Below are 26,696 nucleotides of genomic sequence, written 5' to 3'. Positions count from 1 at the left end.
AAGTATGTGTCTGGCTAGCTACTTAAACCATTTCTAAACAATATATTTTAAAAACATTTGCTAAATCTTGTCAAACTAGATTTTTCATCTAACTAGCTAGCTAGACTCATGTTGCTAGCTAGCCCCAACCACCCACAATTAACTAGCTAGCTACTGTAGCAAACATTACAAACCACACCAAAATGTATATCTGATCTGTTATTGTTTACGTTCCAAAAAAAGGTCTATAGTTAGTGTCTTGCCAAAGGCAAGCACACCCAATAAATATATATGAGAGTAAATATAGGTTGGGCCTTGTCAAAGGCAAGCACCCCCAATAAGGGTTAGTGGGCAAGGCAACAAGTGGGATGTAGGACCAGCCTACAAAACCACAAGATGGAACAAATTGGAAAAACTCAAGTAAGGGTCTTCCTCATGGGGGGCATGTCAGGGCTTGCTCGCTCTTCTCCTAATCAGGGTCAGTTTTGCTTGGTGAAAAATAGAGCAAATTACAATTACTTAAACAGGTCACAGTTTTTGCTGGAGCACGGCTGTCACCTCTTCTGACTCATCGTCACACTCACCTTGTCTCAAGCTGGCTCTCCGGCCTCGTCCACACTAATATGTTGTTTGAAAAAAGTTCAAAAGTTGCTCATCCACACGGAAACGTTTAAAAATGCTTATGTCTTTGTACTGCGCATGAGTAAAACTTAAGACCTTTTGACATGCATCATTTCCATCTGGCGTTTATTTATGTATTACTATGTACAAACTGACATTACTTTCAGCTCTGCCAGAGCTGCTTCAAGGTCATCCGTCATCATTCTGCTGGACCTGCAGCATTTAATACGGTCACCCATCAGATCCTGCTCGCTAGACTTTCTGAGATGGGCATCTCTGGCACTGCACTTCAGTGGATAACATCCTACCTGTCGGGAAGATCCTACCAGATCTCCTGGGGAGGCAAGTGTCAGCCCAACGCCAGCTCTCCACTGGTCTCCTTGGTCCCTTCCTCTCCCTGTACACCACCTCGCTTGGACCGATCATCACTTTCCATGGCTTCTCCTACCACTGCTACGCTGATGACACGCAGCTGTACCTGTCGTTCCCCCCGGCTGACCCGGGGGTTCTCCATGCCTCCACTTTCTCCTTACTTCTCTCTGTTTCTGCATCTGCTTTTTGATCTTACAAAAAAACAATAATCAGTTAACGATAGTCAATAATGAAAATCAATTCAAAAACAGCCTGAATCGATGCCTGACTCACAAACATCTCCAGCTGGATGACCAAGCACCACCTCCAGTTGAACCTCGCCAAAACAGAACTTCTCATCATCCCATTCAAACCCTCCTTGTCCCACGATCTCTCAATCACCCTGGGATCTGCGACGGTGACCCCTTCATCCTCTGCCAGGAACCTCGGGGTTACCATGGATGACAACCTCTCCCTCAAAGCCCACATTGCTGCAGTCTCCCGGTCGTGTAGATTCACCCTCTACAACATCCGGAAGATCAGGAGATACCTGTCTGAGCATTCTACCCAGCTGCTAGTCCAAGCGCTTTTCCTCTCCAAATTGGACGACTGCAACTCGCTTCTCGTCGGTCTCCCAGTATGCGCAACCCGCCCTCTCCAGAGGATTCAGAACGCAGCGGCCCGCCTGGTCTTCAACCTACCCAGACGCTCCCATGTCACCCCGCTCCTCATCTCCCTTCACTGGCTGCCCATCACAGCCCGTATCAGATTCAAGACCCTGGTACTGACTTTCTGAGCGGTGAATGGGACTGCCCCTGCCTACATCCAGTCTCTCCTCCAGCCTTACACCCCCACCCGCTACCTACGGTCTTCTTCTGACAACCGTATGGTTGTCCCACCTCTCAAGAGCGCCCACTCCCAACCTAAGCTCTTCTCCTGTCTGGCCCCCCAATGGTGGAATCATCTCCCCACCTCCATCAGAGATCTGACTATCTCCCAACCTTCAAGAAAAGGCTAAATACACCCTTGTTCTGGGAGTTCGACAGTACTTAAGATTTGTTGGATCCGATGTTAGTTTATTTCCTCCATGAACACAATGACACTTACTGAGGGACTTGTTGCACGTGTTGTTTTGTTGTAACTTGTTGGTTAGTTGTAACTGAGTTAATTACCTGTACTCGCTGTAAATTATATTATTGTTGCTTGCTTTCCTACATGTACACTGCAATGTTTTTTGTGGGCTATCTCGTTGTTTATAATCATTGACCTATGCACTTTTTGTAAAGCTCTCTCTTGGAAGTTGCTTGAATAAAAGCGTCTGCTAAATGAATAAATGTAAATCTTTAACAACGCAATTCAACTGGAGAGTAGCCAAAACAACTGCGATACAACATTGTCCACTATTTTCTTTAGGACTGAATGGGTTACATGACTGCGTCCTTGACAAAAAATGCGTCATCATTTTAGAAAGCCTTCATTTCGAAAAGCTGTCTCAGTGTCGACAGAAGGCCAAAACGAAGAGACTAAAACGTGTATCTGTGAACGGGGCCTCCCATTATCCATGAGTTCTTTCCAATCAGCTGATGAGACACAGGTGTGGCCCATCAGCTGATTGGGAAGTGGGAAAGGGGACAAACACGTATGACCTGTTTTTGCTGGAGCCTGTGCTGCTGTCCGTTAACCTGGCTGCAATGCAGCAGCTCCAACACTCTGGGGTTGGAGCAACATATGTGTGCACTGTATGTGTGTCTTCTAGTACATGTGTTACTGTGCGTTTGTGTCTGTGTTCCAATGTGGTGTTCTATTGTTTGTGACTGTACTGTTTTGTTTCCCCCCAGTCTGGAACTGACCAGTCGACTAGTCAAGACTCTTCTCTACAACTTTATCCGACAGGAGAAGTGCCCGCCTCCGGCCACTTACATATTTGACAATCAGTCAGATGGAGGAGGCCTGCTCTACGGCCTGGCTTCTGGAGTTGCCAGTAAGTCATAGCACACACACACATGCAGAAAGTCCCACTGCTACCGTGGCTGCTGTTTGTCGTCGGTAGCACTACCCACTCAGAGATTCACATTTCCAAGATGACAGCCTTTCTCGTACATATCTCTCCATCTGTCCTTTCAAACATTTAATTCTACCTGTGTGTGTGTGTGTGTAGAGCCAATCAATCAGTTAGAGGCAGCAAAGGTACAGTAAGAGGTCAGACCAGTGTCTCTAGTGGATTTGTGATGCTAATGACTCCAGACCATGGTGTATGTGTGTGAGGCTGGTATTTCTATGACTGTATGACTGAAAATGCTCTCATGAGTGAGTGTGTGTTTGTGATACATGTGCTTGTTAGTGTGTAAGTACGGGAATGCTGTCATGGGTTTTTCTATAGATAAGTATCCTTTGTTGGTTGCTGTCACCTATCATACCGCCAGCCAGCCATTGTGTCTGTCTCTTTATGCTCACTACACAGGGGTGTGCTACCCTGACAGATACTGTGTGCCGCCCCAACAGACACACTCACACACATTTCAAAATATAAATAAATGACACACTCATGCATAAAGGACTGACACACTACCCACCAGGGTTGGACTGGGACCGAAAAACAGCCCCGGACTTTGAAACGCAGACTGGCCCACGACCCCAGTACAGTTGCTTAATACAAATAGGCTAAAAAGCAGATGCAGAAACAGAGAGAAGTAAGGAAAAAGAACAGACTGTTAACAAAATTAGAACTGGATGAGAATTGGAAAAACATCTCTAGGTCTTTAGATGGAGGGCATTTGAAATGATCATATCCATCTTGTTCCTTGACCATGCCTCCACTTTCTCCGTTACTTTCTTTTTCCTTCTCTCTGTTTCTGCATCGGCTTTTTGATGTTACAAAATAACAATAATCAGTTAACGATAGTCAATAATGAAAATCAATTTAAGAACAGCTAGGATCGCGGCCTGCCTCACAGACTTCTCCGCCTGGATGACCAAGCACCACCTCCAGCTGAACTTAGCCAAAACAGAACTCCTCATCATCCCGGCCAAACCCACCATCTCCCACGACCTCTCATTCACCCTGGGATCAGCGACGGTGACCTCTTCATCCTCTGCCAGGAACCTCGGGGTGACCATGGATGACAAGCTCTCCCTCATAGACCACATTGCTGCGGTCTCCCGGTCATGTGGATTCACCCTCTAAACGGGGTTCCCCAATTATATTTCCAATAGGGCCAAATTTGGTCTGGCATGCCAAGCCAAGGGGCCAACATGTTTGTTTATTTTTTGTGTCAGTTTTTTGCACGGATGTTACTTATATTATGATTGTATAACTATTTTATAAATGTATCACTATTAGTAGTGGTGTTGGGAGTCACAAGAAAAGAAAAAAAGAACTCTTGAAACAAAATTAGTCTAAAACCAACGATTTCATTATGAAATGCCCCTGGAGCATATTCTATGCAAGCAGTCAGCAAACAAATAGTCCAGCAAACATGACAGACCATGTCGGTTCGGTCACAGGACGAGTCTATTTCTAGTGAGAATGCTTCCTTTTTCCTCGAATGTGATTGGACTGGAAAAAACACTACTGCCTGAGACAACATTCCGAACATTCCAGAAGCTGTTGAAATATGATATTCATATTAATATTAATATTTTATGAATTTTCATATCAAATCATACACCTTAACTGTTTATACCATCTTGAAGAAGAGAACTAGGGGATTTTTATCATGTCAATAAATATATGATCACTTGAGGCAAATCATATTTTATCAAAGTGGTTTCAGGCAGCCATTCTTTACAAAAACTTCTCCATCCACCATACCTCATCAGACAAATGAATTTCTAACCACTTTAATTACAAGATAGAGAAATACTTTGAGCAGGTGGAATATCCACAGGTCTGTGGGCAATGTAGAACAGAAGACAGATTAGAAATACCATATTTTGATTAAAAGTTATGACCATTTTAGTGACTAGTGGAGACATAGGGGAAACCGGAATTATCCTGTCCCAAAAGTAGCTAGCGCTATGGCTGGATACTCCTCTCGATAACTAAAATACGTTCGAGATTCTTCCACAATCGACCGAATTGGCCAAACAAGGCATGTACATTTAGCTTACAGTGTACATAATCTAATTAGTTAATGTTGTTTTTCGAAGTTTTTTAGAAATCTGCTCAAGTCGAAGCTAAACAGTGCTACTACCGTCATTGCTGCCTGTCGAAAACGGCCAAGCCGGACACGTCATTCTTTCCTGAGAACACTCGCGTCACTCCCACAAACAAATTCTTCGTAAGTAAAAAGTTTAGACTTTTAATTGACAATATTGACAACACATATTAAGGAACTTGTCTTTACTCATAATATCGTCTCCGATTTCAATTCGAAGCTGTAAATCTAACACTGTAGGCAATCTCCCATGGTCTCCGCTCTGGCTCCGCCTCGGAAAACAATGGCTGCCGTTGCAGACGATAGATTTATTTCCCCCTCCTACTAACCCCTTAACCAATGATATGTACTTTGAGCTTAAGTTGTCATGAGTATCTGGCAGTTTTCAGAAATAAAATCGGTGATTGGACGGCGAAGCTATTAAGGCGGGAACCATGGGCATTTTAATGCCCATATTTGAATGGTCCGGCAGGAAAGGGTTAAAACTTTGACTCTTCTGGTTGCCGTGTTAGCCGACAGCTCGCTTGTTTAACAGCTCAACAACCTTTTGTGGATTTTTTCCTATTGGTTTAAAACTTCGGCAGCCATCCATGTCGATTTACTCTGCATCGGCGAATGGCTTCTTAGCCCTTGCAAGCTTCCAAGAAACGTGTAAAGAGGCAGCTGTTGCACTCTCTTGTGCCAATGTTGTTATACACATAGTTAAAACCGAGTGCTTGTATGATGTTATTATGCTTGCAATCTTTTGTTTGCGAAGGTCCGATTTTTCTGGGTAGTGCATTAAAACTGGCAGCATGAATATAGTTAAAACTGTCAGCGCGGGCCAGACATTTGGCTCTTGCGGGCCGGATCTGGCCCGCGGGCCGCTAATTGGGGTTTGCTGCTCTACAACATCCGGAAGATCAGGAGATACCCGTCTGAGCTTTCCACCCAGCTCCTATTTCAAGCACTTGTCTCAAAGTTGGACTACTCCAACTCGCTGCTCGCCGGTCTCCCAGCATGCGCAACCCGCCCTCTCCAGAGGATTCAGAATGCGGCAGCCTGTCTGGTCTTCAATCTACCCAGACGCTCCCATGTTACCCCGCTTCTCATCTCCCTCCACTGGCTTCCCATCACGGCCCGTATCAGATTCAAGACTCTGGTACTGACCTTCCGAGCAGTGAACGGGACTGCACTTGACTACATCAAGTCTCTCCTCCAGCCTTAGGCCGAATCCCAATCTTACCCCTTCCCCTTAGTTTTGTGCGTTCCCGTGAGAGCTACTGGTGTCCCAATACTCTTTTTGAGCTAGGGGTAGGGCTAAGGCGAAGGGGTATACACCCCTTAAAACCAAGTAAGATCGGGAGCTTACTTGAAACCTAGGGCTATGTGAATACTGCGCGACCGGCAACAATGGCGGCCAGATCATCCAGAGAGTCCGATAAATGTAATATTTTCAGCTTAATTAATTGATAATTTTTTGGGGACAGTCTTGTTTTTTGGTATACAAAGTTCTGTACATATATATTTGCAACCATTTTCCTAATTGAAACGTTTCTAAAAACCGCTAGTTTGGTACGCTAATGTTACAGTGCTAATTTGCACAAGAGTCCCGCATTTCTCTGACTAGCATGTTTACAGTTTTAAGTAAACTCCATTAGCAGCAAATTTTGTTTGATATCAGTGCATAACAGTACTTGCTTTGGAGATATCGATATGTGCTAGATGACTGATAGGGAGGTTATCTGAGGAAGGCAGGCCGGAAAGAGTCACAACTAAGTAAAGGAGTTTGATTCTTTGGTTTATTAGTCGAGTACCCAGATCAAACAATCAGTTAAAGACAAACTGATTGCATGAGGGGAAACCATTTAGCCATGCTTAAATACATAAGTTGGACAGTACAGATATAGAATGCACAGAATTGCTTCCTTAACGGGTCTTCAGTGGTCAGTACACTGATGCACTAGAGTATTCAGCAGCTGAGGTGGTGATGAATTACGTTCAAGTCCCAGTTCGTACTTGATTTGCCTCACAGTCTCCTAACTGTCTGGGCTGTGTGCTATATTCTGCTCAGAGAGAGGCCTCGCTGCAGGACCTCTTGACCTTACAGATACTTAGGCTGTACATGTACACAGAAAATCTGCCTTACAATGACGTACCCGTAACCAAGTGGCGTCCCATTTCTTAGGGATATGTAGCCCTTACCCCTTTGTTTCGAGGGCCAAGGGCTAGGGGTAAATTAAGGGCTAGGGGGAAGGGGGAAGGGGGAGTATTGGGATTCGGCCTTACACCCCCACCTGCCTCTCTTCTTCTGACAACCGTCTGGTGGTCCCACTGCTCAAGAGTGCCCGGTCCCAACACAAGCTCTTGTCTCTCCTGTCTGGCCCCCCAATGGTGGAATCAACTCCCCATCTCCATCAGGGACACTGACTGTCTCCCCACCATCAAGAAAAGGCTCAAGACGCACTTGTTCCGGGAGTACAACGGCACTTAGGAAAGATTGGCTGGACCTGATGTTAGTTTCCTCCAGGATCACAATGACTCTTATTGTGAGACTTGTTGGTTTGTTGTAACTGTCCTAAAATGCTTGTACTCGCTGTGAAATATGTTATTTTTGCTTGCTTATTCCACAGGTACACTCTTGCGCTTTTGAGGTTCTTGCTGTTTAATTGTAACTAGTCTAACTACATGCTCTTATTGTTTTTCCCTTTGGGACTTAGTTGGTTTCACAATGTATGCTTCATGTTTGGCTACCCGCAATGTTTTTCGTTGTTATGATCAGTGACCTATGCACTTTTGTAAAACTCTCTCTTGGAAGTCGCTTTGGATAAAAGCACTGTTAAAGGCTCCGTCACACCATAACGTTCTGGTTAAACTTCTCTGAAAGTTCTAATCGTTCAAGCGAGCGATCTAGGGCGAGGTGGAGACATCTGGCGTGGGACTGACACATGAGGAGCGTGTAACAGCGACCAAGGAAGACACCCCTGAAAACTATTAGCGTGTGACGATGTGTCACTGGGTCTCGACGACGTGTGACGAAAGCAAACGATGAAAACGACTTTTGCTTTTGCAAACAATAAATAAAAACCAAGTAACGCTAGGTTAAAGTCTGATTAACGATAGCCAAACGCGTGCACTGTTAGTAAAACGTTCCACAAACGCTCTTCAGTGTTATCCAGCGTTTAAAATTGAACGTTGAAGAACGCTGGTCTCCATGAGAACTTTTGTGCATGTTAAAAACTTTTTTTTGGGACCAGCGTTCTCCGACGATTACCAGCGTCACCAGCGTCCACACAACGCTCTGCTGGCGCTATACCAGTGCTATACCAGCGACCATGGACGATTACCAACGTTTCCTCTAACGTCATAGAACGTTGATCAGAACATTATGGTGTGACGGGGCCTTTACATATAGGCCTAGTCTATTGTGTACAGTTTAGTGGTGGGCCGTTATCGGCGTTAACGTGCTTCGTTAACATGAGACTCTTAAATGATGAAAAAAAAAATGTATAAAGATGTATACCTAGCCGAATTGCACTGTAGGGGGCGAGAACGAGTCTTCGAACTGTGTGTATGCCTTAAGTATGAAATTACCACATCAAACGTGACGTGCTAACATGAATGCAGCTATGAACCTGCCGGGTTTGCTTCAGGGAAAATGTATTTTTAAGAAGCTTCCCAATGGAAAACCTCGACAAGACTAAGGTTGTTTGCACCTTATGCGATGTGGAATTGGTTTACTGTACAAGTTCTTCCAGTCTCAAATACCACCTAAACGCAAAACATCTCTTAGCTAATGCGGAAGATGCCGGGCCAAGCACTGATGTAGCGCAGGGGAAGAGTCTTTGTCAAACTACTATGTTGGAGTGCAACCGAGGTAAACCCGTCAGCACAGCTCTATCAGCCAGGCTAACTAATCTCCTCGCTCACCTGGCTTGAGAAACCCGTTCTCAAAGACTTACTTTTAGTCATTATTTGGGTAGCACACATATTCTGAATGCCTTCGGCGGAATTCAAATGAGATATTTTAATCTAGATTAATTCCAATAGATTGAGATTAAATCTAGATTAAAAAAAATTAATCAAATCAAATGTATTTGTATAGCCCTTTTTACACGCAAGCATGTCACAGAGGGCTTCACATGCGCCCATAGAACTGCCCCTCAACCAACCTAAACCCTCAAGGAAGACAAGGAAAAACTCCCAACGGGAGAAAACATTTAAGAAACCTTGGGAGGAGCAATTCAGAGAGGGATTCCCTCCTCCAGAGACGGTTGGTAAGAGAGAGGAGCAGAATACAAGCTAAACATAGTCATACAGTCTAATCCAGAGGTCGCCAACCTGTCGATCGCGATCGACGTGTCGATCTCGGAGACTTTCCCTGTCGATCTCCAAAATAATTTCAGAAATACTGATCTCCGACTAATTCATGAACGCGGAGGATTCTTAAACTGAACGCGCGTTCTCTTGTACCTGGATTTGCATATTGGCCTGTGCGTGTTGCAAAGCAATTCACCGACAGAATAAATGGGCGTCTTTTCCCGAAGACGACCTTTGAGAGACCTGCTATCCCAGGATACCTGTGGGCGTGGTTGCCGTTGGTTTGTTTATTTACCCGGCCGTGTTGTCCACATAGTGTTAGCAAGCATGGCAGAGGCACCACGAAAGAGGGCGAAAAACTACAGTTTCCATCATGAATGGGAGGAGGAATTCATCTTTACCTTGGTAAAAGACAAGAGTGTGTGTATGTTGTGCCACCAGCCACAGGCACTGTCTAAGCGAGGGAATTTGGAGCGGCACCACAACACTAACCATCCGAAATTCAAAGACTGCTATCCACCAAAGAGCGCAATCCGCGCCAAAAAAGTTCAGGAGCTGAAAGTGGAGTTGAAGGCTCAACAGTCGCTTTTCTCACAACCTACGTCTCAAAGTAAGGCTGCAACTGAGGCGTCATTTCGTATTAGCCACATTTTGGCTAAACACAAGAGACCTTTTACAGATGGGGATTTGTTTAAGGAACTATTGACCGTCACCGCAGAGACTGTTTGCAGCACCTTCAAAAACAAAGAGGACATAAAAGCTGCATTCCGTGCTGTGCCTCTTGGTCCTACAACAGTGACACGAAGGATCGAGTTACTGTCGGATAACGTTGGTCAACAGGTGTTGGAGGACTTGTCACTCTGTGAATATTTTTCACTGCAGTTTGATGAATCGCTGGATGTAATGGACACGGCTCAGCTTGTTGTATTTGTCAGAATGGCTTTCCAGGACTTTACAACAAAGGAGGACTTCCTCACTCTTCTCCAATTAAAAGAGAGAACGAGAGGTGAGGATATTTACAACGTTTTTAAAAGCTATGTCCGTGAAAAGAACATCCCCATTCAGAAACTGGTGGCAATCACTACCGATGGGGCACCGGCAATGTGCGGTGTGCACGCTGGTTTTATAGCACTGTGCCGTAATGATCCGGATTTCCCCGACTTCATGAAGTATCACTGTGTGATTCATCAGCAAGCCTTGGCTGGGAAAGTTGTGGACTTTTCTCATGTCATGTCACTGGTGGTCAAAGTGGTAAACTCGATTCGAGCAAAAGCGCTTCAGCATCGCTTATTCAAGGCGTTATTGGATGAGCTCGATTCGGCGTATGGAGACCTGCTTCTGCATGCTGATGTCAGGTGGTTGAGTCGCGGAAAAGTGCTGCAGCGATTTGTTGACTTGCTGCCTGAGATTAAGACGTTTCTGTCGAAAAGGAACGAGGAGCACGAGGAACTTTCAACGGATGCGTGGCTACTGGACCTGGGGTTTCTGACGGACCTAACCGGAAAACTGAACTCGCTCAACCACGAACTCCAGGGAAAAGACCGGCACCTCCTCCACATGATCAGCGCAGTGAATGCGTTCAAGGCCAAACTCTGTGTCTGGACCACGAATCTGAGGAAAGGGACGCTGACACACTTTACAAACCTGTCAAACGAAAATAGCAAATTAAATAAAAGTTAAACTACAATTCTAAATATCGCAAAAATGCGATTTATATGATGGCTCATATACAATACAACAACCAGACATTTAATTGACACGTGTAATGCAAAAATATAGTACAAGAGTATACCGAGGTTGAAACGGTATAGCCAAATCTCTCCCGGTAGACACATTTCTACCGTTGCACGATATATACTTCCATACCGCCCAGCCCTAGCTGAAAACAATGGCTGCACAGTGGCAGGTGTCCCAACTACGTGTTTATTTCCGAGCGTGACAAACATTTGCCTGTGCCATAGTCTGTTAGCCAATACCCATCTTCCACAAGCAGCATACATCTAATCATGGGATTCATGGGTCTTTCAGCCATACAGTCGCGCAGCGTTTGGTTTTAAGACTACAATGCTGCATTTTCATACGCTCTGTGTGGGCAAAGTTGGAAGCTTTGAGTAACTGGCTTACCAACTAGCCACATTCATTAGCTGTTAGCATCACTGTTTTCATTGTCTGTTTTACAATAAACGAAAGGATGGCAATGCCTAAAATGGCATTATCTAGCTACTGCATTTTTATTTTAATCTTGGTAATCATGCAAAAATGTAATGTCAAGCACTGAGGGTTTAGATGGATTAGACATCAATAATATGGGCATCACGCATGGGCAGATCTACAACGGGGCAAGGAGGGGCAGAGCATTTCCCCCCTAGCTGCCCCTCCAACTTTGGTGATCCAAATACTGTACTTGTAAAAACAAACCGCCACTATGTCCACAAGCTTCTCTAAACATTAAACTGGACAATACATTTATAGAAAGTGAATTTTTATTTAAAATGTTTTCTTAGCCCCCTGCCCCTCAAATACTTAGCTACATCCCTGAATCAAATGTGCAGAGCGGCGTCCACACAGTCTGGCTCGCACACAACGAGTCTGCTGCGGTGCGGTGGCACTGCATCCCCGCAAAGACTAGCGTGACTGAGCTGCCCCCAAGCCTCTGAAGGTGAAGTCAGTTTACCCAGGGGAAGTTTAATGTATGCTAAAGACGATTCAGCAAAAGCAGCGAGTATGTTAAGTTAGCCAAAAGTCAAATCACTCCCTCGTGATTTGCAAAGAGCACTCTGCCCTTTGATTAGTTTTGATTTTAGTAAAGACAGGAACAGCTTAATATAAAATCTTGTGTTATCCATAACGTCGCTGTTTTGCCGACGTTACGTCACAACTCACAATACAGAGCCGGTTGGGAGATCGATCATTTTATGATTAGCTAAGCAGCCCTATAAAATCCACTTACACTCACACATCACAGCAATAAGGCTGCACAAATTAAACCAGGTTACAATTGGGGAAATAACAAATACAATAGGATTAAGTAGTCTAAACATAACTTGTGTGTATGTGATAAATTGTTTCTGATTTTATATTTGTTTACTTATTAGCTGCTACAGGGCCCTACAGCGTAATGTAATACAAGAATAACCAGAGGTTTTCACATATCAACTCTTGCAGGCCAGAGTACCTGAAGAAATTAGCTGGAGCCTAAACATGAAAAGGAAGGCTGAAGGTGGGGATCTTGCCAGCTTTTTAGCTAAGAAAATTCAGAGAAGTACACAGGAGGAAGAGAATGAGGGAAATGAAGGAGAAGGCAGTAAACTGGAGAGACCAGGAGGGTCAGAGCAGGTGAAGACCACAGAAGGAGTCGAGGAAATAAGTGAAGCAGAAGAGGAAATAAGTGAAGCAGAAGAGGAAACAAGTGAAGGAGACGAGGAAAAAGAAGAATCAGTAAGGGATGAAGAAGAGGCTCTAGATTCAGAGAGAGGGACAGAGGTAGGGAGTAATCAGGAGGAGGCAGATGAAGATGACAGGGAGAAAGAGGGTAGACCTGCAATTCCCCCTGGACCACATGGTATGTTTTTATTATTCTTCCACATACATTGCCGTACAGTAGGATAATATGTAATGTCACTTATATGGATTGGCTATATCCATGTACTGTAAAATTGCATTAGAGAATTATATTTGCCACTCTCCTCTTTCTTTTTAAAGATATATCAAAATGCAAAGGTAATGCAGCCTGATTTAAAGACATTCCCAAAGACACAACATGGAGCAGCAAAAAGAAGCTTCCAAAGGGAGTGATACAGTTCTCGGCCATGGCTTGAATATTCCCTGTCTAGAGATGCAGCACACTGCTTTGCATGCAGTCATTTTGCACATTTAAATATTATTGTATTCACAACAGAAAATGTATATTCTAACTGGAAAGCCACTTCTAAAGACAGTGGGTTCAGTGTGGATGCTGGATCAGACCAGAGAATGCTGAGACTGTGTAGTGGTGTAACACAGGGGTTCTCAAACTTTTGTGGGGCAGGGACCCCTTACAGGGGTGAACATTTTCCAAGGACCCCCCCCATAATCGTAACAGCCAGTCAGCTCCATTTGTGCTCTTAAATGGATACATTATGCTTGTTTTATTGCTGCAAATGTTCCCCATATGTAGATTATTATATACGTTTTCACTTTTCAATGATACAGCACCATTTCACAATAATATAATTTATGGCAAATTATTTTGCGGCCCCCCTGGTATGGTTCGCGAACCCCTAGGGGTCCGGGGACCCCACTTTGAGGAACCACTGGTGTAACAAACCGTAGATGGCCCGTGATTCTAGATAGATTCTCTAAATCTCAATGCAAAGTTGCATTGAAAGGATACAGACTAGACAGATGCCTGTTGTTTTTTTACTCTAGAGTGCTAACGGTTTATTTGATTATTAACAAGCGCTAATTAGCTGCAACCATGTCCAGTAGGCCACCATACTCGCATGACATTTTTGTGGACTGACAGAGAGATGTGTGTTGTGAACAAGGGAAAGTTCAATCCCAACGAATCAATCTGGGATGTTCGGGTTACAAAAAGAAAATACACAAAAATGACAGTCATGGCTGTGTGGAAGAACTTGAAAAGCCTCCAACATTGAAATCAGATGATTATCCTTTTTTGCTGATCCGAAAAGTGATCAGATTTGTGACTCAAACCCGTGGTTCGATCCAAACTGTGATTGTTGTGATCAAATCCACCATATTTGTGGGTGCATAATCCGGCTGAACTTACTACTTTAATACCGACAGCAGCGGCCACCTCAACTGCAAGATACGTTTAAGATACATCAATTTTAAATACGTATGCAAAGGAACATACACTTACAAAAGAACAGGAAAAAATACCACAATGAACTCAGCTTACCGTCAACAGTCGATTGCTTACCGTCGTATTCGTTAAGTCGCCCAACATGTTCTATTGAACACCAACATAAACAGTTTGTGAGAGTTGTGGTTTACTTGGTTGTCTGATGTGACCTCACTAGCCTGTAGAGGGAGAAAGATCCTGTGTGTACAAGGTTTTGTGTTAAGACATACTGCTTTTGGTTGAAGCTGCTGCAGCTACCAGGTTAACCAGCTGTCTCCTTTACACCCTCACCAGTCTCCTCAACTCCTTATTATCTTTCTCACTGGTTTCCTGTGTCCTGTGTCCTTTCGTCTCTTCCTTTTAATTTATTTAATCACTCACCATATCCCCATCTCTCCTCCTTCCACTTTGCTTTCCAGTGTCCAGCATCTTCTATCATTCTCCTTTCTCCTCATTCCATTCCCTCTAGTTTCCAGTGTCTAGCCTCCCAGATCCATCTTCTCCACTCCCCTCCCTTTTTCCATCTCTCTGATTTCTTGTATCCAGGGGGGCAGTCCTTCCCCTGCTCCTCCCTCCTCCTCCTCCAGAATCGTCACTTATTATTTTTATTTAGTCATTTAGCAGACGCACTTATCCAGAGCGACTTACAGTAAGTACAGGGACATTCCCCCCGAGGCAAGTAGGGTGAAGTGCCTTGCCCAAGGACACAACGTCATTTAGCACAGCCGGGAATCGAACCAGCGACCTTCCATTTACTAGCCCGATTCCCTAACCGGTCAGCCACCTGACTCACTCTGTTATGTGTTCCAGCTGGCTTGTGGAACGTCTTTACCCTGGGCGGGGCCACCGGTGGCAAAGCCGTCCTAGACCAAGAACAGAACCCCCTGCCCTTGTCCAATCAAAGCCTGATGCTGCTCCTGGTGCTAGCCAATCTGACGGACGGACCGGACTGGCCCAACCCCTACAGACAGGCTGTCACCTGCTTCAGGAACACCCAAGGTGGGATGACACTAATATCAACGGCAGCCATCAGTTAATATCAAGCCACAGACTGCATTGTGAATAGAATAATACATGTAGTAATAGTATAGGATAATGTTTGTTTTTGCATCCTCAGACACATCATCCCCGGCCTCGGAGCAACTCCACAGCTTCCAAATCAACTTCAACAGCCTGTACACAGCCCTGTGTGAGCAGCAGCGCTCTGACCAGGCCACCTTGCTCCTCTACACACTGCTGCACCAGAACACCAACATGAGGACCTACATGCTCTCCCGTACTGACATGGAGAACCTGGTGTGTGACATAAAGACACAGTCTTATGACTGAGTGATGATATATCACTCTGTTGAGGATGTACAGGCTGACTAGAGCCGAGATCATTAGCCCTTCAATATAATGCGTTTTCTGTTGTCAGGACTTGATTTGGGGTGGATTGTGCTTTCAGAAACCCACGTACATAAACATTTACATTTAGTCATTTAGCAGACGCTCTTATCCAGAGCGACTTACAGTAAGTACAGGGACATTCTCCCCAAGGCAAGTAGGGTGAAGTGCCTTGCCCAAGGACATTAATGCACACACACACACACACACCCGTCACTATATATCAGTGCAATTCTGTCTTCCAGACAAGTGCAATATAATATAGTGCAATTGCAATATTGCAAGGTGTCATTGTGCAGATTGTGAATTATGCCGCCACTGATGCAGGTACTGTTGAACCACAAGTATTTGCTCATGATTCCCCTCTTTTTCACTAGGGCAGTCAGACACTTAATATGTCCTTTCTTCAACACACACATACACACATGACCTCATCCCATGTTTGTGACTAGGTAATGCCCATCCTGGAGATCTTGTACCATGTGGAAGAGAGGAACTCCCACCACGTCTACATGGCCCTCATCATCCTCCTCATCCTCACAGAGGATGACACTTTCAACCGCTCCATTCACGAAGTGGTGAGTTGTAGTTGCACTCTCTGGGATCTATTAGTTACCTGCGTGAAGTTGGCCCCCCACCCAACGCAAAACATCGTAAAAATATTCTCAATCGTTTGTGCTCCGTTTGTGCTGGTTTGTGCCGTTAACATTTCCATTGGTGCTGCTATCATTTTTCAAATATTAAAGAATGTTTTATAGGTCATCCTGAGGTCACTCAGCCCCCCCACATATTCCGAATGAACCCAAAATAGTCTCAATCGTTTGTGCTGGTTTGTGCCGTAAACATTTTCGTTTGTGCCGCAGCGGTATTTTTTACATTAGACATTTCACCAGCCCCCCCACTTGCTCCAAACCGATTGTAAATAGTTTCAATCGTTTGTGTGCTATGTTTGTGCTGGTTTGTGCTGTCAAAATACATATTTGTGCTATAAAAGTTTTAACGATATTACCGTTTTATTTTGCACACATGACGTCACTCAGTCCCCCCCCGTCAACGTCCAAATCTCATAAAAATAGTCTTAATCATTTGTGCTACGTTTATCCGGTTCAAATAATTGATTGTTCTAGGCCTACTTGTTAAGATAGCCCAGGGGTGGGCAACACCAGATTTAAATGAATGATCATTACAAGGCTTCCACAGAGCTTGATAACAACCCATTCATTTGAAAAAGGTGTGCTGGAGCAGGGAAACATCTAAAACATGCAGGACAGCGGCTCTCGAGGACCAGGGTTGCCCACCCCTGAGATAGCCAATGCTACCTGCCGATGCGTCTGTGTGAAGTCAGCATAACTTCTGAAGTCAGCTGCCCCTGCAGTGCTTTTCAGTTAGGGGCCTTAATCATGTCCAACATGACCCTGGGCTGGGCATGAAAACCAAAGGATTGAATGTATTGGGAAATGTGATAAGAGAAGTGAAGAGGCAATTTCTCATGTTGACAACACAACTGCGTGTGCTATTTATTAATCAACCAACAAAGTGCAAAATAGCACAAAATCAGATTCCTTAAATGTAGAAAATAGCATCCCTTGTTGAACATGAAATGGAACATGGAATGTTTTTACAACTCTTTTGTGTAGAACACATCAAGGTTGCACGTTCTGTTTTAACACTTCCTGCAACCATTTACAGGTCGGCTACCGATAGAATGAAACCAGTAGACCTATAGGCCTAGGCTAATCAACTTTCTGTAGACTAACCATTTAGAACTGAATCAGTAATAAACCATAGTGTCAGTCTTAAGATACATCGTTAATTGGTGGCCAAGCCGCGAAGCGGCAAACCCACCTTAAGTGTTTCTATGTATTCTTATTAGGGGCCAAGCAGCGAAAATGCGAGGCACCAATTGTTTTTGTTAGTTTTATTATTATTATTATTATTATTATTAGGGGCCAAGCAGCGAAGCTGCGAGGCACCAATTGTTTTTGTTAGTTTTATTATTATTATTATTATTTGGGGCCAAGCAGCGAAGCTGCGAGGCACCTATTGTTTTTGTTAATTTTATTATTAGGGGCCAAGCAGCGAAGCTGCGAGGCACCTATTGTTATTGTTAGTTTTATTATTATTATTAGGGGCCAAGCAGCGAGTGCAACAGGTTGTTGTAACTTATTTGTTGCGCAAGTGCTATGGAGGCCATGTCTTGCTCTGGACTGCTTGGCCTCTCTATTGCTGCTTGCAGCTATATTTATTAGGGGCCAAGCAGCGAAGCTGCGAGGCACCTATTGTTATTGTTAGTATTATTGGTGGCCAAGCCGCGAAGCGACGAAGCCACATAAGTGATTCTACCTTTTCTTATTATTGGTGGCCAAGCCGCGAAGCGGCGAAGCCACATAAGTGATTTTACCTTTTCTTCTTCTTCTTCTTCTTCTTATTATTACACTTCTTCTGTCATTGGAGTCTATGGCAGCCCCTAGAACCGTATGGTAAAAAGTTGTGAAATTTGGCACACTCATTAAGCACTGTCCCCTCTTTATATTCACCAAGTTTCATGTCTCCCATTGGAGCACTCTAGCGCCACTAACTGGTCAAAGTTGGACTTGTGTTTACACACTTAACTTTTGAACCGTATGACCGATTTTCAAAAATGAGGTACCGTTGGATTCCCTGGATTGAGACGAGTTCAACGCACACCATGGCGTCAATTTCCGGTTATATAAATTTTCTGCCATTTTGAATTTTGTGAAAAAACGTTTTTTTGCTTCTCCTCCCTCAATTTTTGTCAAATCTTCTCCAGAATTGGCACACATCATCATCAGACCAACCCTCACAGAAGTTATCAAAGGATATTTGATTTTCAAAACCGTTTGTCCGGTACAGCCAATCAAATAAAGCAACCAAACAGGAACTTGGATCATATCTCAGCTAATCTTTAAGAAATCAACACCAAACCTGGTGTGATGACTCGGAACCCTCTTCTGAGGCTGTCCAATTAATTTGGTGTCATGTCATTACTGGGCGTGGCCGCAGGAAGCAAAAATGTGTTTTGGCCAATAACTGTTGATTTGTTTGCCTTTATTAAGTGATTCCTTTGTTTCATGATATCTTGGGAAGTCCCGTGTGTGAGTCATCATCATTTGTGATAATAGCCGAATTGATGCAGCCGCCATTTTGAATTCATTGAAAAATGTTTTTTCTCTACTCCTCCTACACACATGTTGTCCAATCTTCACCAAATTTCGCAGAGATTATCTTCAGACCAAGCCTCACAAAGGCCATCACATGATTGTTTGATTTTCACAACCGTTTGCCCGGTACAGGCAATCAAAATGTGCAATTAAGCCATCAAACAGGAAGTTGGGTCGTATCTCAGCAAATCTTTGATGGATTCACACCAAACTTGCAGCATGCATTCAAAACCCTGTTCTGAGGATTTCTAAAGTGTTTTATGGGTCATTTGACTGCTTGGCCACCTCATTGCTGCTTGCAGCTATATTTGGTGGCCAAGCCGCGAAGCGGCGAAGCCACATAAGTGATTCTACCTTTTCTTATTATTATTATTATTATTAGGGGCCAAGCAGCGAAGCTGCGAGGCACCTATTGTTATTGTTAGTATTATTATTATTATTCTTCTTAGGACTGGGTGTCTATGGCAGCCCCCATAAGCGCTTGGTCGAAAGTTGTGAAATTTGGCACACTCATTGGGGACAGTCCCCTGGTCCAATTCACAAAGTTTTATGTCCCATACTTGGGCACTCTAGCGCCACCAACGGGTCAAAGTTGGACTTGTGTTTACACACGCAACTTTTGAACCGTATGACCGATTTTCAAAAATGAGGTACCACTGGATTCCCTGGATCAAGCCGAGTTCAATGCACACCATGGCATCAATTTCCGGTTATATGGATTTTCCGCTATTTCCGGTTTTATCAAAAACCTCTGAAAGCCTACTCCTCCTACAATTTTTGTCAAATCTTCTTCAAAATGACCAGATATGCTCTTCAGACCAAGCCGCACAAAAGTTATGGTAGAGCATTTGTATCCCCACAACCGTTTGTCCGTGAGAGCCAATCAAAATCAGCAGAATAGACACCAAACAGGAAATGAAGTCTTATCTCAGCAGTTCTTTGAGGCAGTGACACCAAATTTGATATGCCTACTCGGAACCTTATTCTGAGTATGTCCTCCAAAAATGGTGTCATGTGACTAAAAGGGGGCGTGGCCGGAAGCATTAACGTGTTTTGGCTAATAACTGTTGAAGTGTTTACCTTAATAAAGTAATTTCTTTGTCAGTTGATGTCTTGTGAGATATAAAACTTGACCATCAATGATATTTCATAACAACCGAATTGACGCGGCCGCCATTTTGGATTTAATGGAAAAGTGTAAAAACCTTTTACACGCCCCAAATTGTGTCATATGTTTACTAAATTTGGCACAGATGATCTTTAGACCAAGCTTCACAAAGGTGTCGGGATGGATATTCCATTTTCACAACCGTTTATTTGGTAGAGACGATCAAAGGCGTCGGCGAAGCCGCAAAAGACACGTGAGAGCGTAACTCAGCAACCATTTGTGCGATTGTCACCAAACTTGGGTTCCATCGTTCCCACGAGGAGCAGAAGAGGCCTGCGGTGTTATACCAGAAAAAAAAACACTTTGAACACTCATTACTTTGGAACGCAAACAGATATTTCAACCAAACTTGGCGTGTTGCATGAGTGCAACAGGTTGTTGTGACTTAATTGTTGCGCAAGTGCTATGGAGGCCATGTCCTGCTCTGGACTGCTTGGCCCCTCCATTGCTGCTTGCATATTGTTATTGTTAGTTTTATTATTATTAGGATTCCTCTGTCAGGAGGAAACCTATTGTTATTGTTAGTTTTATTATTAGGATTCCTCCGTCAGGAGGAAACCTATTGTTATTGTTAGTTTTATTAGGATTCCTCCGTCAGGAGGAAACCTATTGTTATTGTTAGTTTTATTATTATTATTATTATTATTCTTGTTCCATGGAAGTCAATGGCAGCCCCTAGAACACTTCGACAACTTTTTGTGAAATTTGGCACACTCATTAAGGACAGTTGATTCTATACCTACACCAAGTTTCATGTCTCCCATTAGACCACTCCAGCGCCACCAACGGGTCAAAGTTGGACTTGTGTTTACACACGCAACTTTTGAACCGTATGACCCATTTTCAAAAATGAGGTACCATTGGATTCCCTGGTTCAAGCCGAGTTCAACGCACCCCATGGCGTCAATTTCCGGTTATATAGATTTTCCGCTACTTCCGGTTTTATCAAAAACCTTTGAAAGCCTACTCCTCCTACAATTTTTGTCATATCTTCTTCAAAGTTACCAGAGATGATCTTCAGACCAAGCCTCACAAAAGTTATCGAAAATAATTTTGATCCTCACAACCGTTTGTCCGGTACAGCCAATCAAATTCATCAGAAAAGCCGCCAAACAGGATGTGAAGTCATGTCTCAGCAAATCTTTGAGATATCAACACGAAACTTGGTATATCGATGGAAGACACTACAACATGTTACCGTGTGCAAAGGCAACTTCATATCTCCAAAAATGATTGATATAAAGCAAATTGAACTTATCGCTAACGCTAAAATAATGCTTTACACATCAGCCAGTCAAAAACTGATACTCTGATTCAATCACAAGTTCATATGAAGACTCTTGAGAATGTTTATAACACAAATCTGTGAAAAAGTTGACTGTAAGATCAAAGGTCGATTTTTGGTGAATATTTGAAACATGCTTGCTTGGCTAATTTCTAGCCAAATTTCCAATGAATGTCTCCCCTCCTCCTGCCCGTGCGTGCTCCACATCCTCACACACTCAGCCTTAACTTACACACGCGCGGGCTTGGCAAGACGCACACGCAACATTTCAGGAGAGTGTGGGCTGACCAAGCCCCCACTCATTCCTTGGTTTCTAGCCAAGGCCTTGTGGATCTTGTAATCTTGGATCTCTTAACAAAAGCTGATCTTTTTAGTATTGCATTTCCGATTTTGTATGCAATGGTAAAAAGTTATACAAATCCTGAAACATTGATATATATATATGTATTTATATATATATAAATCTTTATTTCAGACGCCAAGTTCCACATAAAATAACAGACATAGAGCTATAAAAAAGAGAGTAAAACTAAAACATAGATAATACAGTGCATAAAAAGTATGAAGACTTTTGTGCCAATGTAGTCTTAAGTTCCAAGTAATCGATAGCAGCTCTTTAGAGGGTTGACCAGGGCCTCTACTATTCAGTTCTCAGACTTGTCCAGTCGACACATGAAACCATACATCAGTTGTCTCAGGAGTGCCTTACAGGTTGGTACGTGCTTAGACAGAAACAACTGACCAGCACTATGCCACCTAGGCACATTAAGTAGCAATCTAAAAGCATCATTGAAACCATACATCAGTTGTCTCAGGATTGCCTTACAGGTTGGTACGTGCTTAGACACAAACAACTGACTAGCACTATGCCACCTTGGCACATTAAGTAGCAATCTAAAAGCATCATTGTAGGCTACTTTCAGTATCTGTATACTCCTTTACCTGTACATAGACCACAAATGAGCAGTGTACAATGGTGTTATGTAGGTTCTAAACAGGGAACATTAAACTGAATCTGAGCACATAGAAAACGTCCTTAATAACATACTGGCCTGAGAATATATTTTACAGTGCTGTTGATACATATCGTTGTCATCTGTCCAATCATCAGAAATGACATGGCAGATATTTTATTTCCTCACAAACACCAAGGGGACTGCCAGAATAAATAAAAGGTAGGGAAGGTTAATTTCCTGTCCTGATTACTTCTGACTATCATTATGTGGCTTTTCTTTGCATTATATTTTATATCATGATCTAAGCCATACTGAGAGCACACCCATAGCATCTGTTGCAACAGGCTGAGTGGAACCAGATCATCTGCGTACATCAGATGATTGACAATAGATTCACCAACAAGACAGCCTGTATTTGTCTTATTCAGCTGGCTTGATAAGTCGTCCATATCCATATTAAACAAAAAGGGAAATCAAATTCCTCCTTGTCGAACTCCGTTACCAACATGGAAAGGAGCTGATACAACATTGTCCCATTTAACATGAAAAGTTTGATTGGCATACCAGAACACCAAAATCCTCACAAGAGGTTTAGGGACACCTCTCGCTATTAGCTTCATAAACAGTTTTTCATGACAAATTCGATCGAAAGCTTTGTAAGCATCAATAAAGCATAAAAATACAGATAAATTAAGACTTGTGTACCTGAGACAATCTCCTTCAGAGCATAGATACAGAGATCAGTACCATGTTTTCTTTTAAGAGCAAACTGATTTTCTGCCGTCAGAATATACATTTCCAATTTCAATCAAATAATTCTCTCAAACACTTTAGACAAGATACTGGCCAATGCAATGGGTCGATAGTTGTCTATGCTGTTCAGTTTACCAGCCTTATCTTTAACAACAGGCACTAACAGTACTGACATAATAGAGTTCGGTAGAACACCATGAACCATAATTCCAGTGAGACACATGGCTAGAAATGGACTGAGTCTATAACTGGCATTTTTTAGATGCTCTGCAGAAATGCAATCCATACCACAAGCTTTGTTGTTGTCTAGCATGTGGATGGCATCATAAATATCTACTGATCTAACTATAAAGTCTGCAGAGATACCTTTATATTCATTATCAATTCTCACTGTGTTACTTTGAACACAATTAAATAGTTTACTGTAGTGCTCATGCCATAGATCAGCAATCTTCTCTGGACAACTAACCCCTTTGAAATCAGAAGGGAGGGGAGTTCTATTATTATTTATGATCTTGACCTCCTTCCAGAAGTCAGTAAGATTGTTATTCTGCATCTTTCTGGCCAGCGAGTCTGCTCTCATTGTGTTTTCATTTCTCTTAATGAAACGAGTGCATATTTAAATCTAGCATTTGTGAGGTTTTTGTTATCAAGCAGCACTCCCTGTCTGGGTCTGCCTGCCTCTGACCAGACTCTAAAGGCTTCTCTAGCAGCAGCATGTTGCTCAGACACAAACTCATTCCAGACAGGCCGTGCGTTAGGGACCTTACTCTTGTGATTAATAAAAGGTTCACTGGAAGCATAAAGACATTTGACAATATCATCATACATGGCACAGAGCTTTTCAGCATGATGTTTATCCTTGCAGTTCATATCCGTGCACATTAGGGCATCCCTAGAAAATGCAACATCACTATGTAAGCTGTCAGTTAATAGAGAATATCTGTGCATAACCTCTTTGGTCAATTTTGACCAGTCCAGTTTTCTTGGGGGGCCAGCAACAAGGGTACACTCTCAACATTTAGCAGCATAGCAACTGGTACGTGATCAGTGGTGGCCAGCCCATAACACATCTCTATACTTTCCAGTGAGTCATGAGCATCGGCTGTGGTTACAATATGGTCTAGCCAGGAAGTTGTGTGCCACGTTTCACTTATATAGGTAAAACTTGTATCAGGCAATAACGCTTGATATAATTAATTTAGTTTCATTACAGAACTGCTGCAGATGTTGTGCGAATAAACGCTTATCTGACATGTCAGCATTAAAATCACCCATGACATAGACACAACATGAACTATTGTCCTCTATGAAGGACTGAATAAAAGCTAACCTGTTCTGAAATTCATCCTCATGGTCATAGGATTCATATGGTGTGTACACATTTACAATAGTACATTTATTTTCATTGTGATTAAACTCCAACCCAATAGCCCAGTCAACGTGTAGCCACACCACCTTTACCGTTGGGTCATATTTTATGTTCCACAGTATAGCTACACCACCAGCTATCCTCCCACAAACCATTCTCATGCTGAGATCGGTAGTGGACTCTCCAGCACCATGAAACATCTTGTGTAGGGAGTTCAATTTGTCCAGATCTTGCTTGGCCATCCAGGTTTCTTGAAGGCAGACAATGTCACTCTCGTCCAGCAATGTGTCCACCACCAAACATCTTGATCTATCAGCAGCAGTATGTCCTACTCGGAGGCCACGAGCGTTGTAGGATACAACCCGCATTAATGATCTACCACGGACCCATCAGGGCAGCTGGCCAGTGTGTCTGTCTCCCTGGTCTCTACATATAGGCCTACATTCATCCCAGCATCATGACTGAGCTGAAGCTCGGTACCCTGAGAGCGGGGGTATGCTCTGGTCGAGCTTTTTTGAAAGTATAGACCAAGGGTAATTACCACACCACAACTGTCCCACCATCACCCATAGGTGGCGCTACATTCCACGCCCTAAAGCACAAAGGCTTTCTGGAATGGATAGGCTAACCAAGCCCTCTCCCTTCACTCCTTGGGTTAAAATATAGGCCCTTGTGGATCTTGATGGTATTATATTTCAGATTTGGTATCCCATTGGTAATTCTGCAGCATAGATTTTTCTATACAGTTCCAATTTGTCAAGAATATACATTTTTCAATGGTTCGCAATGTTTGGAGGAATCCGCCATTACTGCTTGCAGTTATATTTATTAGGGGCCAAGCAGCGAAGCTGCGAGGCACCTATTGTAATTGGTAGTATTATTATTATTATTATTCTTAAGACTGGGTGTCTATGGCAGCCCCTAGAAGCGCTTGGTCGAAAGTTGTGAAATTTGGTACACTCATTAGGGACAGTCCCCTGGTTCAAGTCACAAAGTTTTATGTCCCATACTTTGGCACTCTAGCGCCACCAACGGGTCAAAGTTGGAGTTGTGTTTACACACGCAACTTTTGAACCGTATGTCCCATTTTCAAAAGTGAGGTACCATTGGACTCCCTGGATCAAGCCGAGTGCAATGCACACCATGGCGTCAATTTCCGGTTATATAGATTTTCCGCTATTTCCGGTTTTATCAAAAACCTTTAAAAGCCTACTCCTCCTACAAATTTTGTCAAATGTTCTTCACAATTACCAGATATGATCTTCAGACCAAGCCTCACAAAAGTTATCGAAGGATATTTGATTTTCAAAACCGTTTGTCCGGTACAGCCAATCAAATTCATCAGAAAATCCGCCAAACAGGAAGTGAAGCCATATCTCAGCAGTTCTTTGAAGCAGTGACACCAAAGTTGGTACGCCTACTCGGAACCTTATTCTAAGGATGTCCTCCAAAAATGGTGTCATGTGACTAAAAGGGGGCGTGGCCGGAAGCATAAACGTGTTTTGGCTAATAACCGTTGAAGTGTTTAACTTAATAAAGTAATTTCTTTGTCTGTTGATGTCTTGTGAGATATCAAGCCTGGCCATTGATAACTTTTCATAATAACCGAATTGATGCGGCCGCCATTTTGGATTTCATGGAAAAGTGTAAAAACCTTTCACACGCCCCAAATGTTGTCCAATGTTTACAAAATTTGGCACAGATGATCTTCAGACCAAGCTTCACAAAGGTGTCGGGATGGATTTTACATTTTCAAAACCGTTTGTTCGGTAGAGACGATCAAAGGTGGCGGCGAAGCCGCAAAAGACACGTGAGAGCGTAACTCAGCAACCATTTGTGCGATTGTCACCAAACTTGGGTTCCATTGTTCCCACGAGGAGCAGAGGAGGCCTGCGGTGTTATACCAGAAAAAAAACACTTTGAACACTCAGTTCTTTGGAACGTAAACAGATATTTCAACCAAACTTGGTGTGTTGCATGAGCGCAACAGGTTGTTGTGACTTAATTGTTGCGCAAGTGCTATGGAGGCCTTGTCCTGCTCTGGACTGCTTGGCCCCTCCATTGCTGCTTGCAGCTATATATGCTCCTACATTTTTGGTCAAATCTTTTTCACAATTGCCAGACAGGATCTCCAGACTGAGCCTCACAAAAGTTCTTAGGATTCCTCCGTCAGGAGGAAACCTATTGTTATTGTTGTTTTTATTATTTGTAATTCTTGTATCATGGGAGTCTACGGCAGCCCCTAGACCCCATCAACAACTTTTTGTGAAATTTGGCACACTCATTAAGGACAGTTACTTCTATAACTACACCAAGTTTCATGTCTCCCATTAGACCATTC

The 26,696-nt window shown here is 43.2% G+C and overlaps 1 protein-coding gene across 3 annotated transcripts in view; it reads left to right on the top strand.

Moving 5' to 3' along the window:
• Window positions 1-26,696, top strand: part of dym (dymeclin) — a 210,238-nt gene that overhangs the window by 79,066 nt on the left and 104,476 nt on the right. For all 3 annotated transcript variants that reach the window (XM_047017283.1, XM_047017284.1, XM_047017281.1), the window contains exons 8-11: window positions 2,790-2,932; window positions 15,064-15,252; window positions 15,371-15,549; window positions 16,092-16,217. In XM_047017283.1, the coding sequence (XP_046873239.1) occupies window positions 2,790-2,932; window positions 15,064-15,252; window positions 15,371-15,549; window positions 16,092-16,217 (637 nt within the window). The remainder of the gene's footprint in view (window positions 1-2,789; window positions 2,933-15,063; window positions 15,253-15,370; window positions 15,550-16,091; window positions 16,218-26,696) is intronic.

This window comes from Hypomesus transpacificus, unplaced genomic scaffold, assembly GCF_021917145.1.
Source record: "Hypomesus transpacificus isolate Combined female unplaced genomic scaffold, fHypTra1 scaffold_51, whole genome shotgun sequence".
In the NCBI taxonomy this organism is placed as follows: Eukaryota; Metazoa; Chordata; class Actinopteri; order Osmeriformes; family Osmeridae; genus Hypomesus; species Hypomesus transpacificus.
The sequence above is the reverse complement of the archived record's forward strand: the minus strand, read 5'-3'. Positions and strand labels throughout refer to the sequence as shown.